Source organism: Neofelis nebulosa, chromosome 2, assembly GCF_028018385.1.
Source record: "Neofelis nebulosa isolate mNeoNeb1 chromosome 2, mNeoNeb1.pri, whole genome shotgun sequence".
In the NCBI taxonomy this organism is placed as follows: Eukaryota; Metazoa; Chordata; class Mammalia; order Carnivora; family Felidae; genus Neofelis; species Neofelis nebulosa.
This window is the reverse complement of record NC_080783.1, coordinates 54,028,253-54,047,898: the sequence shown is the minus strand read 5'-3', so window position 1 is coordinate 54,047,898 and position 19,646 is coordinate 54,028,253. Positions and strand designations below refer to the sequence as shown.

At 33.9% G+C, this 19,646-nt stretch overlaps 1 protein-coding gene across 2 annotated transcripts in view; it reads right to left on the bottom strand.

Annotated features, from left to right (window-relative positions):
* The window catches only part of CWC22 (CWC22 spliceosome associated protein homolog), a 56,489-nt gene that overhangs the window by 2,156 nt on the left and 34,687 nt on the right, over positions 1-19,646 (bottom strand). For both annotated transcript variants that reach the window (XM_058712501.1, XM_058712510.1), the window contains 8 exons: positions 16,510-16,614; positions 15,048-15,129; positions 11,265-11,325; positions 7,423-7,500; positions 6,603-6,755; positions 4,799-4,926; positions 3,176-3,277; positions 2,860-3,080 (listed from right to left, as the gene is read on the bottom strand). In XM_058712501.1, the coding sequence (XP_058568484.1) occupies positions 2,860-3,080; positions 3,176-3,277; positions 4,799-4,926; positions 6,603-6,755; positions 7,423-7,500; positions 11,265-11,325; positions 15,048-15,129; positions 16,510-16,614 (930 nt within the window). The remainder of the gene's footprint in view (positions 1-2,859; positions 3,081-3,175; positions 3,278-4,798; positions 4,927-6,602; positions 6,756-7,422; positions 7,501-11,264; positions 11,326-15,047; positions 15,130-16,509; positions 16,615-19,646) is intronic.

The window sequence follows — 19,646 nt, the reverse complement described above, 5'->3', positions numbered from 1 at the left end:
GAATATTAAATGAACAATGTTAATATATTTTAATTCAAGAGTAAGACTTCCTGTGGACAAATGGAATCTTACTCTGATAATTTAAAACACCAAGAGTCCCACAATTCTGGCTGCCACACATTACGTGACACACTTTCAAGTGCAACAAGCCAGAGAACCAGAGTGTAAAGATCAACCTTCCAACCTACTAAGACTACGGGGAAAAGTGCTGCTTCTCTGAAATATGCATTAAGAAGTTAAGAAGAGATGACATGCATTTTGGACAATCAGACTACGTCTTATTCAGACTAAGATGCTACAATGGAAGAAAGCAGAGTTGACCCTGAGGAAAACAACAGAGACCTCCTCAGAAAATGGCACATTTGAAAATCCTTTACTACAGCATTTCCACTTCCAGGGAGAATGGAGAAAGCTGTGGAAGACCAGGGCTCCTGCTGAAAACAACTAGAAGTGCCAGATAAAAATGTAAAATCTTCTGTTTAGAGGCAATAAAGATCTTAAACAACTTGAGATGTTCTAAAGACGGGTGGTGCTCAAAAAAAAGGATGGGGGTATGGTGAAAGAACACAGGGGTTAACTTGAAGGAGCTCTTAACTGCCAAAGCTGAAATGATCTGAACAAAATAAATGATAGTACTGGATTTTAACTCATAGAATAAGATAAATATCCATGAGTCCAGACTGATGAAATATATACAGTTAATAGATAAATGGGGATTGAGGGACAACTCTTACTTACAGAAGAAATTCAATTACTAAGCATAGAAGAAAAAAGACAAACATAAACATCACATTCGGCAAACACCACGGCAGTTAAGCATTGCAGACAAGGTCCAAAGATAGATGCTAAAATTGAACAAATTATCTCTCTACAACACATTAATTTACAGAGAAAAGGAGTTTCCAGAAAGAAATCCAGCAGATATCAACTTAACCAAGTGACCAGTTAATGTCATGCCAGTATTATGAACTCCCAGATAACATGCATAAGAACATAACATTTCTATGACATTCTGTCCAAAAATGCATAACCTCAATCTAATCATGTAAAAACATCAGACAGATCTCCATATTGAAGGGCATTCTAAAAAATAAGTGACCAGAGGACTTCAAAAGTATCAAAGCCTTTAAAAACAAGGAAAGCCTGCGAAGAACTATCACAGGTTATAGAGGACTTAGGAGAAATACAGTTAAATGCATGTAGGATCCTGGAACAAGAAAAAGGACATTAATGGAAAAACTGGTGAAATTCAAATAAGATCTGTTGTTTGTTTAATGTGTTGTTTCAATGTTAATTACCTGGCTTTGATCACTGAACTATGATTATGTAAAATGCTAACACCAGGCGAAGTTGGGTGAAGGCTATATGGGAATTTTCTGTACTGTTTTTCAACTTTCTTTACTTGGTTGAATAAGGACCAAGATTCAAGAGAAGGCAGAACCATAGAGAGGTAAGCTGACATAATATAGCCACTTGCTCCCTGCAGGTTGTCTGCTGATTCAGGGCTGCTGCTGAGGGACAGAGAGACCAGCAGAGCTCTGGCAGCTGCACAGGGCTGGACATACAAGAATGGAACGGAACTATTTGCAATATATATGTGCAACCAAAGATACATGTCCAGAAAACCTAAAGAACTCCTACAAATCTATACAAAAAGATAACAATAAAACAAACAAAAAGAGTGGGTAGCAAAGGACTTGAATAGCCATTTAACAAAAGGAAACTACCCAAATGGCCAATAATAATATAAAATAGTGCTCAATTTCATTAGCGATCAAGAAAATGCAAATTAAAACCACAATGCAATACCATGACATATCTACCAGAATGGTTAAAATGAAAAAAGATAGCCAAGTGAAGTGTTGCAAGGCTGGGGTCAACTAGAGCTCTCATACACAGCTGATGGGGGCATAAACTGAAATAACCACTTGCAAAACTGGCCGTATCTACTGAAGCTAAATGTACACACAACCTACAACCCAGGAATTCGCAGTGAATCTCTAAGTACACACCCAACTGAAATGCATATGTGTATATATACATATACATATATACATATGTATATATACACATACCAAATGTAAATAAGAGTATTCACAGGAATATTTCTAAATCTAAATTGTTACTGAGTAAAAGAGATGTTAAACTAACTGTAGCATACTCATATAGTGGAAAACTATACAGCAAAAAGAATGAACTATAATTAAATGCAATATTACAGATGAAGCTCACAAAAGTGATTGTGAAAGATAAGCCAGACAAAGGAGTTCACAAAACATAGTGATAAAGTTAAAAATAGGCACAACTAATTTATGGAATCACAAATGAGAGTAGTGGCTAACATGAGGCAGTGGACAGGGGAGTGGCAGTAGCTATTAACTGTTGTTATGGGTAGCTAGCACATGGATATGTTCTTCTCATGAAAATTTCTAGAGCTGTACACTTGCGAAGTATGTATGCATTCGATGCATGGCACGTGCCAGTAACTAACACAAACCCTCTAATTAAAGTAAAAAACTATAATTTATTTAAAATATAAACACCAGGAAAGCTGTAAGCTGGACTGCAGGCATTATGAATGTATGGTATTTCAGTCATCATTCAAATAAACATTTACCAATGAAATATCTTCATTTCTATGAAAAAGATTCCAACAGCCAATCTTAGCATTATAAATGATGTAATTCACTACAGACTCCAGCAGTGACAGATGATCATTTATATTATTAATCGTGGCTTTTAAACAACTGAACTCTAAAATAATTAAGCAATCAACTTATTTTCTTCCCTCACTGTAAACATCACCAGCAATATACTTGTTAGAAAAGAGCCCCATCAATTATAAATGAGTTTCAGTACCTGAGGCAGAGCTCTGACTACTGCTGGATGAAGAATCGCTTTCCTCACTGGAAGACTCCGAACTGCTATCACTGCTGTCCGATTCAGAGGCAGAGGAGTCAGACTCTGAAGATGAGGATGCGGAAGAGGAAGAGGAAGGAGAGGATTTATTTGGCTCAACATCTGGTTTCTGTGCCACAATGACCTTTGGTGTATTTTTGAGATGCTCACGCAATTCATCCCTAATTAAAGATACAACCTCTGTTAGTTTTTGCTCCAAAGGCAACTGTGGGATAACTTTATAAGATGAAAAAAAAATCCTGAAAATTATCCTTACGTTAAACCTCCAAGTCCTATAGAAGTAAAGAAGTTGATGGCAAACCGAGTGTTTCTTGGATTATCTCGGGGTAATAACCCTTCAAAAAATGGCTGTAGGGTTCTAAAAGAAGAAAAAAATGAACAAAAGAGAACACACTGCTTGAAGATTAAAAGGCAAAGTTCATATACAGTCATTTTTCAGATTTTCTATGTATTAGGAAGTTAATAAATGAAATACAATCAAGGAGGTGATTTATATCATTTATTAGGTTAGACTACATGCTATCTAAATGAAATGAATAGGGTCAAGTCATAATTTACTATACTTGATTTCTATAAATGTACAACAGAGGATTTAAAAACATTTTCATACACCACACACATATTGTGCAACGTATACAAACACACGTGCACACACACACAGTATGTGAATGTATATAATGCAAAGTAAAAACAAATCTCTGTTGTATACATATATCCACATGGATGCATGCACAGCACTATGCATGGCATTGGGGGTTGGGGAAAAACCGTCAACAAAAGGAAGAAGTGATGGATGAAGACTGCATGTAATTACTATTTCTATGGAGGGGAACAAACAGAAAACATTAATAGTACAAGGTGGTTTAGACGTGTCCTTTGGAGTGCTACACCGAATGACTAACCAGCAGAGTCAGGACAAACTGTTTCATAGAAAAAACTGACAAATAAGAATGAGGAAGAGTCTGATGGATAGACCAAGAGTGTATATTTCTAGCTCTGGAGGTAAGGAAGTATGAACGAGTGGAGCAATGTTGGTGCAGGCTGTGGAGAGGGGGGAGATAAACCTGGTGAAATAGATGGAGAACAATAAGTAAGTCTCTGAAGCCAAGGGGAGTAGACAGAATAGCACGGAGAGGGCATGTTGAGCCCAGAATAGAAACTGTGGCGAAGAGGAGAGGGAGGCTGAAGAGCAGAGACCATGAAGAGTAAGGCAGAATGACAAGAAAGTGAGGAGCCACAGTGAGGAAGTGGTCAACTGTCTAAGGGAGGCTGGGAAGTGAGGGCTGTGAGGGCTGAGAAAAAGTACTTGATTTGGCAGATAGTCACTAAGAAATCTGAAAGGATGATTTCAGTAGTGTGAATGCAGTAGAAGCCGATGTGAGTGGCAGGAGGCAATGTGAATATACAGGAAATAAGAAAACTGGGATAGGGATTACACGATAGTCCTGGAATAAGGCCCTAATTCAGTGTAATAATGTGAACAATTACATGACTGAATCATCTGTATATATTCACAATTGTTCACTGATAACACAAAAATTAATATTCTAAGGTTCAAAATTAGCATTAAAAATGAAAATAAAACTGTAAGCACTCATTATTGGAAAACTCCAGTGGGCATGCAAAATAATCCTGTGTGTTATAACTAAATTCAAAGAGGCATTAATTCTGTGCTGTCTCTACTGGGACTAAAATCCATCACTAAAATTACATGTTGTCCTGTGCCACAGAACATGAGATTCAGAGTAGTAACTAACGGATGAAGAAAATCCTAGGGGCTTACCTCTTGTTTTTACGACTAAGGGTGGACTTATGTCGCTAAAATGGAGGAAAATTCCTGAGTACAGTAAGAATAAAAAGTGCATAACGATAAACTTACTCATCCTTTAATCTTGCATTAAGTTTAGGAAGACCCATATATTCACACAATTCTTGGAAAAATATTTTAACAAAAATTCTACTGGATGATGTAGTGGTTTCCTCACTCAGCTTTATACATTCAAGAACCTGAAAATTAAAATTAAAAAAGACAAGTTTATTTTGTTCAAAAGATAAAATGACCAACACTGATAACTTGAAGTGTCTCTGAAGAATTATCTGTGAATATCTTTCTTTGTCCTAGTAAGTATTACTTCTTGGCAAAGTTTAAGACTACCTCTCTATGCTAATTTTCATAATGCTAAGATGCTACAGAAATAGAGTTCTCTCTTTCTTGAGTAATGTGATTTTTATAGCAGAGATATATTCTGCCATGAGTATATAATGCTGGAGCAAAGATTACTAGCTCCTAAAACTCACTCATCAAAACATGGATGTATAAGGGTTTGGGGCAAACTTCCACTTAGAGCATTAGGCTATAGTTTTGTATAGGACATATACGACAAGGGTAAAGACAGAAAGAGTGATGGCTTGTTCTGAATATTAAGATCGAGGCTTAAAAATGGAAGTTCATGGAGAGAGGTTTTAGGGCAAATAAAAATAAAAGTAACCTCCAGTTTTTATGAGTTCTGTGTTCCAGAAACCCATTTGCTTCAATTGTTTAAAAACTTGATTTCATTTTCATTCCCAGAGGGAAAAGAAAGAAGTAAAAAAATTATTATGATCAGGCTCCTAGGTCTGCTCACAAAATGCCTATTAGTACAGCTAGACATGTTTAGTACCTACAGTATTACAACAGTCCATCCAATGTTTATGAGCTCACTTTGTTGCTTCATTCTATCATCAGGTTGTGGTATTCCACAGTGTGATCCTTTTCTTTCTTTCCTCTTGGATGTAATTTCCTTCTTTCAATTTCACTTTTCTCATAACCTATCACTTTTTATTTTATATTAGCACTATGGGCATACCTTACCTTATATATTTCTTATGAAAGCAGAGACCATAAATAATTCACTCTGGATGCCCACTATCTCTCTCAAGTGACTAGGCTCTTATCTAGTAACTAAATGAATGGTTGTTGGATGAACAGAGGTTGTACAATAAATGCCAGTTTCATGAATGCATTTCAAATTCCAATCCAGTGTACATTTCTGTATCAAGAATATCTTATCTTGTTCTAAATAACTATGGCTACATGATACATGACCACCAAAGTAAGATGTATGTGGTATATGAGTGTGCATGCATTTGTACACACACAGAGAAGACAAAAATCTATTGTTTTCCCTGAAAACACCACTAGCTATCACTTTTAAAAAGCACTGTGATGTTTGGACTGTTAATATCACCCCGGGTTGTATTTCTTAACACTCATGTTATTTACTTAGCTTCTCGATCTCATGTTATCTGAATATAGCCTCAAAGACTGCCATTACAGTAAAAGTTTGGTATATATTTCATTTTAAATCTTTTTTTTTTTAATGTTTATTTACTCTTGAGAGAGAGACAGAGCATGAGCAGGGGGAGGGGCAGAAAGAGAGAGGGAGACACAGAATCCGAAGCAGGCTCCAGGCTCCGAGCTGTCAGCACAGAGCCCGACGCAGGGCTTGAACTCACTAACCGTGAGATCACGATCTGAGCTGAAGTCGGATGCCTATCCGACTAAGCCACCCAGGCACCCCAACTATACATTTCATTTTAAAGTACATTTCCTACATAGGAAAAGTACGGCTATACTATACTTAATACCTACTTGAGAATAACAGGATTAGGAAGGAAGTATAAATATCGATCCATCTACTTACACTCCATGGAAGTGAATCAGTGTATAAAAGGTGAGCAAACATCTTAGCAACATTTCTCAATTTGTTTGTTTCCAAGCGATGGATGGTATCATATTGTTCTTTGAATATACTTTCAAAGGATTCCATGTATTCTTTTTTTAGCATGCAAAATCGCTAATAAATAAAAAAAATTGAATGTCAGTACTACTAAAAGTTGACTGTCAATACCATTATGAGTATATCAGATCCTCCTAAATTTATTGAATCAAAAATCAGTAAATCTTTTATACATCACATTACTCAATCTTTTTGTGCTGTATGACAGAATGCTCAAAAAAAAAAAGATAATATATATCATCCCTATTTACTTGGGATTTATATGCTAAAACAAAATTATACAAGTATCTTATCACAGACACATACATTTGCATAGTACACAAATATATTTCTCTGTGGGTAGAGTTTAGATTTAAAAACTTATTTTAACTCATGATCTATTTGTGCTGCCTGAACATGCACTTGACTTCAAAAACAGCTTTGAGATTTTGAAAAGGCAACATTTAATTGTCCTCTTTGGGAAATTGTTACAAAGCATATAGAATCTCAAAAAGTTCTGGAAAAGACCTATGCAATGTTAAGGCACCACAAAATGAAGTAGGAAAGGAGGAAACTACACAGGGTAGGAAACCTGAGGAAGGGAAGAGCAACGAGCTTTTATCAGAGATATGCTATTGTATTAGACCAGACCACAAAGAAGACACAGTAATTCACAATATTCATGTTAAGGATTCCCTTAGTGATGTTATTAAATTCCAACAAGAAAAATGAGGCTGGAACTCACCCCAGCTAATAAGCCAAAAAATTTTTCATAGGTCCTTTGTTGGGCACAACAATCAAGTATCATGTTGCAGAGTTCTTTCTATTTGGAAAAAAAATTCATTAATGATTCAAAATACAATGAATCCATGCTATAATTTATCAATATGATAGAGACAGCCTGAATTTTTAAATAAGATTTTAAACACACAAAATTTCCTAAGCTTTGTGAACTTAAGTTATTAAGACAAAATAAAAAATTCAATCTATGTCAGGCCTATAGTTTTTCAAAGCCTTCAGTCTGGCTGACAGTTTCCAAGGTCATCTATGCTAATTAGATTATAAAATTCTCAATTCAAATTAAGTATGAACCACCTCAATAAAATCTACTATATGAAAAAGATACACCAAGAAAAGATTGAATAGATTATATTCTAAAAAGATTCTACACAAAATTTTTTAAAATATAGATAATCAATATACCACCTGACAGTTTAGTTATATACCTTTAAACTCAATTCTTAAGAATATATTTAATTAGTATGGAAAAGGTAGAAGATGAGTCTTTATTTAGGCATAAATAAGTACAGCTACAACATTAACTTAAATGACATTCTGGTTAATAAAGAAAAAATGTATTTAATTTTTTTTTATGTTTATTTTTTTGAGAGAGAGGGAGAGACAGAGTGTGAGCAGAGGAGGGGCAACGAGAGAGGGAGACACAGAATCTGAAGCAGGCTCCAGGCTCTGAGCCGTCAGCACAGAGCTCGACGTGGGGCTCGAACTTGCAAGCTGTGAGATCATGACCTGAGCCGAAGTCGGACGCTTAACTGGCTGAGTCACCCAGGCGCCCCAACAAGAAATGTATTTAAAAGAATAAAGAAAAAGACACCTCTGTGGTTGGATTTGCTAGCCTCAAAATAAATGTTATACATATAGATCTATTGATAAATCTATACAAATAGATCAAATCATTCCATAACTGCTGGAATAATATATTGCCAATCAGCTATTTTTGTGCTTTGAAAATTCCTGTATACAAATTCTGTTGAACTATGGGTGCCTGGGTGGCTCAGACAGTTAAGCGTCCAACTTTGGTTCAGGTCATGATCTCTTGGTTCGTGGGTTCGGGATTTGCGTTGGGCTCTGTGCTGACAGCTAAGAGCCTGAAGCCTGCTTCAGATTCTGTGTCTCCCTCTCTCTCTGTCCCTCCCTCACTAGCACTCTTTCTCTCTCTAGCTCTCAAAAAATGAATAAACGTTAAAAAAAATTATTTGGGGGAAAAAAAAATTCTCTTGAACTAATAAATGCAAGAGTAAATCCAGGACAGGAAATACCATCATCACAAATGATTTATAATTTTAAAATACTCAAATGGAATATCTAAATATTCAAACTGTATCAATTTCACTGATGATGAAACTCAGACAACATGGACACATCACTGGAGACAAAATGAAAATAGGCATATATTCATTCTCTGACCACTGCTGTAGTAGTGATTAAGTATCTTTTTCTACAAGACATTTATCAAAAAGTTAAAAATTATTTTTTCCAAATATAGTAACCGTAACATATCTGCTTTCTATAAGTGGAAAGCCAGCCTACAAAATATAACATATACCCATTCAGTTCATTTTTACTTCTATTTAATTTTACCTTTATATTTTCAACTAGCATGGTAGCCCCTAGCTATATGTAGCTAATTAGTTACATTACTTAACATTACATAAAATTTCCATTCTTCGGTCACACTAGTCACATTTTCAAGTACTCAAAATCCGTATGTGACTAGTGGCTACTGTACTAGACAGTGTAGAATATAAATATTTTCATCATTGCAGAAAGTTCTATTGGACCATGCTGCTCTAGAAGTTGATAGTCTATTTATAAAACACTCTACTCAAAGTCCTTAATTCACAATATGAGGGTATTTTTAGATGTCATTACATTGCTAAATTATTATTTTTTATGATTACTCAGAAGTTACCTCAATTAAATAAAATGCTTCTCAATGTGTAAGTTCTGAAAAGATGTACTTTGTCAAAATTTTAATATAGTAGTAAAAAGTTAAAATAAGGCTTTTCTGAGTTCTGCCATATTATGTTAATTTGATATTAAAATGCATTTTCAACTCTTTCTACCAACATTGTATTTTACAATAACATAACAGTTAATCAGGTTTTAAACAATATAACATAGTAATATACTGATAGCATTGCTAATAAAGCCAGTGCTACTTGCAAAACAAATTACTTTCTTCCCTAGACTAAATGCAATTATAAGAGTTATTCCCTGTGGCTTAGAATAATTAAATATTTTAACATTTTAATTAAATATTATAGCAATTTCAGGAGCGTCTTCAGAGTGCATGAAAATAGATGTACTAAGACATTCTTCCAAATGCTATCAAAATATGTTGAGGTTAGTTCTAGAACAACTATCCTCTGAATTAGTATTAATAAAACGTATAAAGACTTAATTATACTCCTCAAATAATGTGACAAGATCATATAGTAATTTCAGTTTCAATTATAATTTTAAAGGTTAATTCCCTAATTTATTTCCTTTCAATGGTGACACATCAGGTACACCCAGGGTACAAATAGGTATACTGTTATTAATATACCAAAAAATAAACTTTAAGAGGGAAAAAAGAACTTTTTAAATTTGAAAAAATTATTTCATCTCAAAATTACGTACCATGGCATTTCAAGAAGAAATCTATAATCTAGAACAAAGGTTGGTAAACTTTTTCTATCATAGGCCAAATAGTAAATATTTTAGGCTTTAGAGGCCGTACGGTCTCTGTTGCAACTAGTGAATTCTGCTGCTATAGGGTGAAAACAACTATACACGATCCACCAACCAATGGGCATGGATGTATTCCACTAAAATTTTATTTACAAAAATGGGCAGTGGGCCTGGGCTACAGTCTGCCAATCCCCATAACAGATCATATTTAAAGCCTTAAGACAAAGCACTCACACCTAATGGTAACAGCTCAGATAGACAAGATCTTTTAGAACTAGAAACGTAACTGCCTACAGTTGATATATTCACTCTGGAATCTCTGCTGGGTCTACCACATGTAAAGCAAGATGTGAAGAACAAAACCCTAAAAGCCTTGGCTCAGGTTCCAAGGATTTAAAATGCAGATGGGCAGGGAGCAACATACACAAGAATGCAACTAGCAAAAAAACCCAAGATAATCTACTCAATCCAGTCTTTACTATCTTTGGCATTAGGGTTCCATGATACTTTGAACAGTGAAGTATAGGGAGTTATAAGACTATGAGTCCCATGGATTAAGAGGGGGCTAATATGTACTTTATGGACCACTGAATCCCTGACACCTTGTAGAGTGTCTGACATGTAGTATATGGTAAACATAGACTGCTGAATTAATGAATGAAAAAAAATGACACAGATTCTTCCATATACAATTAAAGTAATGTAATAACATGTATGGTGACCTTTATAATTTCTACCACAAAAGAATGCTTGAGCACATTAAGTAGATGGGCTAAGCAATTCACTAAGGAACAAATTTCTTATTGTATTTAGGCCACCTATTTGATTTACAGGCAACCACTCAGAAACTCATGTAATGTGTAGTGGTTCTGACAGACTTCTTCCTTTTTCCCCCACATCCCATTTAAGCAGCCCATTTAATTCATTGCAATGAGTAAACACTTATGAAACACCCTAGGACTAAGTTTCAAGTTACTTTAAAATTTTAGAATAACTACATTAAAAACAGAATATCTAATACTGAGTTATTTCAATTCATAAAACCTATGAACTCCTTTAAACATTTTTATAAACTATATTATTTCCTAATAGAAGAAAAAAACATCAACTTACTGTTTGGCTTTCAGGAAACTCCATTTTCAGCAATTTGTGAGCACATTCTTCAAAATCTAAGCTGTAGAGATAAAACAGACACAATAGGTTAAAAACTTGCAGCATAGTTGAACTATGTTTTATAAAAAAGGATCTTACTTTAATAATTGTTTTAAACAAGTTTTTTACAGTAACTTCACAGTACTCTATTGTGTATAAACAAAAGACATAGCTCTTAATTCTACAAAGAATGAAGTATTGAGACATACAACATGGATGAACTCTGAATTATGCTAAGTGGAAAAAGTCAGATATAAAAGACCACATACAGTATGATTCCATTTATATAAAATGCCCAGAACAGGCAAACATATAGATACAAAGTGGACAAATTTTATTACACTGCTAACTACTTGCACTTATCTCTGACCCAAGTCAGGAAGAGATAAAGACGCTCCAGAGCCCATCATGACATCTAGGGCTTAATCACCACATTTACAAGTTATCTTGATTCATACTCAAACACAGTGCTTTTGTGTTACATTTTCAAAAACTAAGTATAAAAATAGTAAATAACCAAAATCACTTACAAGGAAAAAAACTGCTTTTATGCCATATAAGTTGCAGTAAAAATAATTCTAATATGCTTAAGAGAATTATCAAATTCAGTGTGAATTCAATTTTGGAATAATGCTAATATATTTGTACTTTTTGCAGAATGTTCAACCTTTATTCTTTTGATAACATCAGGATAAAATAATCGGAATGATTATGAATTTAGTTTTATAGTTCCTTTGTATTCCTTAGTTTCTGATACTTATTGAGCTTCATAAGCACAACAGAGTAATAACTGTGGATGGTACAATGTAATGGGATTAAGAAAAAAACTATAAAGAAAAAAGAAATATATCAAAAAGAGCTTTTGCAATGGGAAATATTAAATATCTAGCACTAAGATTAAAATATTAAACTACAGTTGATAAACTTCAAGAATATAGCAGTATTACCAAAAAGTATTTTGAAAGACACAGTGTTTTCTTTTCTAGTTTTAATTTTCCTCAAGAAAGAGCATTAGTATGCAGGAATAAACCTATGAAATTTCTGAAAAATAAGTAGTCAAGGAAAATATTTTACAACTGTCCTTTTATCTAGTAAGTACCAGGGAGAAAATTAACTGTATGATAGTCTCTTTTCCTTCTTGCTTTATTTTAAAAGTATTTGGTGACTCCCCATATCAAGATTGTTTTGAAGTTACACTAAACGTGAATATTAAATGAACTAAGTTTGATATTTCAGTTATCTTAGGTTGCTAAGTCAAATGAATTTCAGGTTTAACACAAATAAGTATTGAGGGAAGGGTACAGAAAAAAAGATTTTACATGATACTAGTTTTCAAGCTGTGTTTACAAATGGTTTTGTTGATGTTTCCAACCTAAGAAACTCTGATAGGCAACGACAGTCCCACCTCCTTCTGATGCTACAGCTTCAAAAATGCAAAATCAGAGTGGAACATCATTTGAAAGCAAGAATAAACAGGAATGTCTACTTTTCAATAATAAAACCAACGGTGTTGTTTTATGTTTTGTGTCAATGAGAGAGGGTCATTTAGGAACCAGGATAGTAACAAGATGATAAAAAGAGTGCTGGTGAGATCAGTCAACAAGTCTAAAAGGAAAGAAATAAAAACAATAAAATCACCACACAGTTCAGCTGTCCGACCTTAGTTTTGTTTACAAGATTTCCAAAAGCAAACTGTATGATGCCCTCACTGCCATCTGACTTGATGAGTTATATTCCATTCTTGATTTATATTGTATTTCGTATAGATTGGTTTACTATCAATGTAAGACTAAAAAAAACTGGAAAAAGTAGACACAAAAAGTCTATAATCCAATTTCCTCTCAAGACAACTACTGTTGAGACGTTATATACTACTTCTAGAATCTGCCTACCTATTGAAACAGTGAAGAAAATACTACTGGTATAGTACTATACAGTCTATACAGTTTTTTCCCCACTGAACACTAAGTCAGACCACTTGCCCAAATCAGTAATAATTCCCCCCTAGCCTGATTTTCAATGGTGGCATAAACTGGACATTTTGTTATTTGTATTGGACAAGATGGTCTCTTTTTTTTCCATATTGAACAATTCTCTCTGTAATTCTCTGTCAGTATGTATTTCTTTAAGAAATATAATGAAAAAGGATTGTCTAATGGCATGGACACTAAGCCCTTGATTCATGTTACCAAAAGGCTTTCCGCAGACAGTGTATCCCTTTAAATTCCCACCGATGTTTATATGTATCTCACTAAAATCATTAGTACTGAGTACTGTTGCTTTGGGAAAAAAACCAAAGTAAATCACTTTGCTGTTTTACTGACCAACAATAGCATTTATTGTTCTAGAGTGGTATTTATTCGATAACTTTATGTTTCAGGATCCCATTACATGAATCCCTCAACCATGTCCTTTAAACACCTTTCTGAAGTCTGTGTGGTTCTTTCCTAAAATTTGTATGAGCTTTTAATTAAGTACAGCAAATTTTGTTATAAATAAATTATTTTTACTTGGCATTTGAGGGCTCAAAACTCTTAAAAAATACTAACATATAATAGAATATTGCTGTTACTAGAGTTCTTACCACTCTGTAATTGTGACTGTGACCTAATGCTTTCTTGTTCAAATATTTCATGTGATTCAAGGATTATCAAGGTTTGGTAAGCTAAAAAAACAGTTTTATTTAAATACTTATTCAAAGAGCTCCACTGTAACTCTTTCAAAATTAATGTTAACAGCAATATTAAAGCAGTGAATCTACTGTTTACAAGTGATTACTGTTGAATTTGTAAAAAAGGATAAATGAAAGGTCAAACTCTAAGAATTTTTATCTGTAACAAAAACTCATTTTCCATTTTAAGTTTGTATGAAAAAATATTTAATAGTTTTTCTTTCATTTGAAAGGCAAAGAAATAGGTAAGGATAAACCAAAAATATTTCTAGCCAATGTTTTGCTTTTTAACATTTTTCTTTCTGAAGATGAATCTAAGCCAAAAAGTTTTCAGACAGAATAAAAACAGGATGACTCCTACGTATGAATCATTTTTGCTATTACATCATATGAAATGGAAATATACAAAACCTAGTAAGAAAACAAAACTGAGAAAACATTCATCCTCCAGTGTAAAATGTAAACACTGTGCCCATTAAATCAATAGGTTGATTCGCATAAAAAACAACAGATGTACTAAGCATTTCATATTTCATTTCTCTTCAAAACCAAACTCAGCCTTCAAAGGGAATAGGATATGCGTATGACATCATAGTAGTTCTTACTTAACATTACTTCAAAGGGTCCTCAAAACCTCCTAATTCCTATTTCCATTTATATTCATTTCCATCCGCACGGCAAATCAGTATCCAAAAGTTATCATAACAGTGTTTCTCTGCTTAGAATCAGAATTAGAAACCAAATTAAAAAAATGCTAAATTTCTACTACACAATTATATACTGTGCCAGCTCTATAATATAGAGTTGTTTTCAGGTTTTCATTAGTTATATTTAACTATGAGGAATGACAGTTAAAAGAACTCTGTTTAATTATGTAACATGAATAGACCTTCCAAATAAGAAAAGATAATTTTCTTTTGAATCAAAGAACCAACAGTAGGGATCTATGAAGTTGGGCAGGTAGTTTGAGAATCCCTGAAATGGTCTAGTTTTCTGTTATCAGATACTAAAAATTTCATTTTCTTTTCCATCTCCTGTGAAAAGCAAGGATCAACAGAGCTACAGTATCTTACCTTGACTGAATAGCAAGATAAATTGTACGACGAAATGAGACTAGATTGATTTCTGTTTTGTCATGAATAGTCACTTTTTGTCCTGAAAGAAATTAAACATAACCAATTACAAAACTACAAAAATAAATGTGAAGAAATGTACATGTATCTCTACATAATAATTTTTCATAAGTATTTAGAATCTAGTTTAATAATAATACTACTCTTTTCTGCGCAGTTCAAAGTAACCATTTCTAGTCTCTTGTCATATCTTAGAGTATTTTAATAACTGTGTCAGTTCAAAGAAGTCCAGAATCAAGCCAGAAATATTTTTGTTTCTGCGCCACTTGCTCATTTAGACACTATAAAAGGCAGCGCTCATGGTATTGTTTGCTAAGATATTATTTCTAGAGTTATAAACATGACAATTTGGAAGAACTGTAATTTACAGGTAGAAATTCAGTTTCAGAGAACACTGGATTATCATGACAGACTGGATGGGTCCATTTTAAATATGTGTATTTATCAAAATTTTCTCTTACCTAATTCATGGAAACTTCTCTTAGAAATATTTAATAGTTTTTATTTGAACAGTATTTTCACATGAAACAAAAATTCTGAAGTAAATGTAGTACACAGGTAGTTAGGAAACATTTTAAATAAGAAAGACACTGGAAAAATTGAATTTACTTTTATAAAATATGTTGCAGAAAACTAATTACACTTCAAGACAGAACTAAAATGCATTGTGTCTTAGAAGGAAAAGATATACTTTTAATATTTTCAAGTATGTAATATAAGTAAATAATGACCAGTGTATGTACGTTCTGATGTTTTAACTGAGACTTAACCAAACTAAAGTTCTGAGCTTACTTTTCTGTGAAATAAAGCAATCAAAGCTAAAGAAGATCATGCCTGCTCTGTGCAAACACAGCTTCTGGCCTCCCCACTCTATTTTGCCAAAATGAATAGAAAATACCTCATCACTTTCATGTATCACATTCATGCCAGGGTTGCAGAAATCACATGCACTCAACATGAATGCATCTTTTTCACAGTTTATAGTCACATGCATAAAATGTCAAATTAAAATTATGCTGATATTAAGAAAATGATTTCCTTGTTTAATACTTTTAGAGCAGAGTTTTCAACCTTAGTAATACTGACTTTACTGGCTAGATAATAATCTGTCCTGGGGGGCAGTCTTGTGACGTGTAGTATGTTTAACAGCATCCCTAGCCTCCAGCTACCAGATGCCAGTAGCAATTCCCAGGTCTCCACAGATTTTATTTTAGAGGATTACATTAGAATTAATTTATTAATTAATTTTAGAGGATAATGTTAGTTTAATAAATTAAATAATATAATACATAAATAATAAATAAATTTAATGAACAATCCTAATTTATTTTAGAGGATTACATTAAAATTAATTTAATTTCAGAATATTTTACAGTATTATTTGAACGAGCTACACTTTTACCTTCTTCATCTTCTTCTCCCTCTTCCTCCTCTTCTTCCTCTTCCTCTTCACTACTTCCAGCATCTTGGTCTGTGTTTGAGTCACTATCTCCTTCATCAAGAATTTCTACCAGAACAAAGTATAGGAAAGTATCAGTGAGCAAGTGATAGACATGAATCTCATTCTGAGAAGATAATTCTCAGTTGGCCGAAATCCATAGTGTTGTTCCAGTTTACCACCCAACAAAGATGATCACCCCGGCCTATGTTATTGCCTAGGTGGTCAGAGAGCCGTATGTATCATTCTTCTGCCAGCTAGGAAATGGTCATAAAATAAGGAAGGGATGAAAAGAACAAAGAAATAGTAGATGAAGGTTTTCCAAAAGAGCAAGACCACTGGAAAAATAAATTATGAATGGAAACAGGTACACTGGAGTCAAAATAATAGTTCAGCATCAAAAAAGAGATCGTCTACTATAAAACGCTAATGCTAGATCTAGGAAAAAAAGAATTTAGGGTAAGAATGTTTTGTGAAACATTAAGAACGAAGAAAAAATAATTGCATAATTTAGTGTTTACTTTAAATAAACAGTGATGAGATTTTTATTCTTATGTATACTTAAATAGAACATTACAATTAATCTAAAGACTTTCCATATGTAAACAGAAACAGAAGTTTAAAAGCCTTAAAAAAAACTAGTAAGATAAGCGCTTCACTGCAAAATTGCTTCTTAAAATACAACTCACCTTCAGAAGGAGATGAAAACAGTGATGTAAATCAGACACTACGTGGGTCCAGTCACCATATTAACAGTTAACAAATGACAAAAACTAAAATTGTATTTTGCCCAATGGTGTCCTCTATTAATCAGATAAAAGATTTTACAAACCTGGCTAATACTTCACTTCTGCATTTCTATTACAATCAGAGATTTTAATATAAAGTTTTGGGGTGAACTTATTTTTAGGAAAATTCTACTTTCTTATATTTAACTGAGCACTATAAATCAGGAGCTACATATAACATTTAATGTTAGCAGAAAATTTCCTATCTTAAAAAATAAATCATTTTATTAAAATGAAGAGGTGTCATTCAATCCTTAGCTGATACACAAATCCCAAGAATACTTCTAACAAATGTGACTTCAAGTAATAATCTAATGTGTCTAGTTTCCCATTATATAATGTGGTTTAGACAGACTTTTAAGAGAGGAAACTATTTAGCATTCAATAGTAGAAAGACAGGCACTCCTGCTGTTTTCCCAAATGCTGTAAGACCTAAAACACAAGTGCACCTGGGTCACTCTAAGGTGCTAATTACTAAAGCTGTGCCCACTTCCTGCTGTGACCATTTTTTTTATGCCAGTTCTAGAACATTTTATGAAAGAATGAAGGTCAAATGAATTGTCTAGTCGTTTACATCATCCTCTCCTCATCTCTCCACTTTAGAATCTACTTACTGAAATCACTTAGGCAATGACAATTGGATTTCATTAACTGAATGAAGCAGTGGTTTCAAAGTATGCTCTGTGAGTCCCTCGGGGGTCAGTGAGGCCTGTCAGGTGGTCTGCGAGGTCAAAATTATTTTCATAACAATACAAAGACATTATCTGCCTTTTCACTGTGCTGACATCTACAGTGGCCCAAAAGCAATGGGGGTTGAAACCACTGCAACCTGAGCACAAATCAAGGCACCAGACTGCACCAGTCAGTGTGCTCTTTACTGCCATGCTCTTGCAGGAGGTTTTAAAAAGCCAGTCTGACTTAAGAATGCCCTTGAAGAGGAAGGGCATTTCATTTCATTAAATCTCAGTCCTTATGTGTAGGCATACATAGGCATGAACAACAAAACATGAAGTTCATGTACGGCCCTTCTGTTAAAGACAGATGCACAATGGTGATGGTTATCTTAGAGAAAAGCACATATGTGACTGCTTGACCTGCCACAGGAATTTGCTACATTTTTCATTTTTACTGACAGAATGGCTGACGTTAGTTGTTAGGCATTTTGACAGACATTTTCTCAAATATAAACAAAGTGAGACTGTCACTTCAAGGAAAACAATTAAAAATATTTACCCCCATGATAAAATCAGAACTCTCAAGAGAAAATTAGAGTTTTAGAAAACTCGTATCCATTCTTGTGAGCTTGACAGTTTCCCAATACTCAGACTTCTCTGGTTAGACAGGTGGCAATATTAATAAATGTGATTTCTTGATACTGTGCTAATTTAATTTTGATAATGTTAACATGTTAACACTTGGAAGATATGCATAACTGCGTGAACTGCTATTTCCCAAATGATCAGTGGAGCATGTTACGAAATCATGCATGGGTAAAAGATCCATTCAAAGTGATATGCCAGGGGATTTTAATGTAATAGAGTATGAAAATTCATGAATACTGTTTCAGGTTTCACATTTCAATTAATCTTTAAGAAACTATCAGCTTTTGGGGGCACCTGGGTAACTTAGTCAATTAAGTGTCCGATTCTTGATTTCGGGTCAGGTCATGATCTTATGGTTCATGTGACTGAGCCCCACTTTGGGTTCTGTGCCCACAGCATGGAGCCTGCTTGGAATTCTCTCCTTCTATTTCTCCTTCTCTCTCTGCTCCTCCCCATCTTGCATTCTCTCTCTCAAAATAAATAAACATTAAAAAACAAAACAAAACAAAAAAAAACACCCAAAACTATTAGCTTTTAAATACAGGCATACTCTTAAGGAAGAATATACACATTATCTGAAAAGGCTATTAAAATGCTTCTCTCTTTTCCAACCACATATTATCTGTGAGGCGAAATTTTTTTCCTATACATCCAAACAACCTATTGCAATAGACTGAACACAAACAATATGAAAATCCATTTCCTATTAAGTCAGATATTAAATTGTACAAAATATATGAAACATGCCATTTTTCTTAAATTTCTTTTGTCTCATAAAGTAGTCATTAAGAGTAGAAAGGGATCTTGAGTTCAAAGAGTTTAAGAAAGTGCTACAATTAAAGAAAGTACCACTTTCCTGGCACTGCCCAACTGCTGATATTGTAAGGAAACGGATGGAGAGTTCCCAAGTTAAAAAAAAACAAACAACAACAACAAAAACAACAGGTATGGTAAAAATTCCATAAATCCATTTAGCATCTTTGAGGGATAC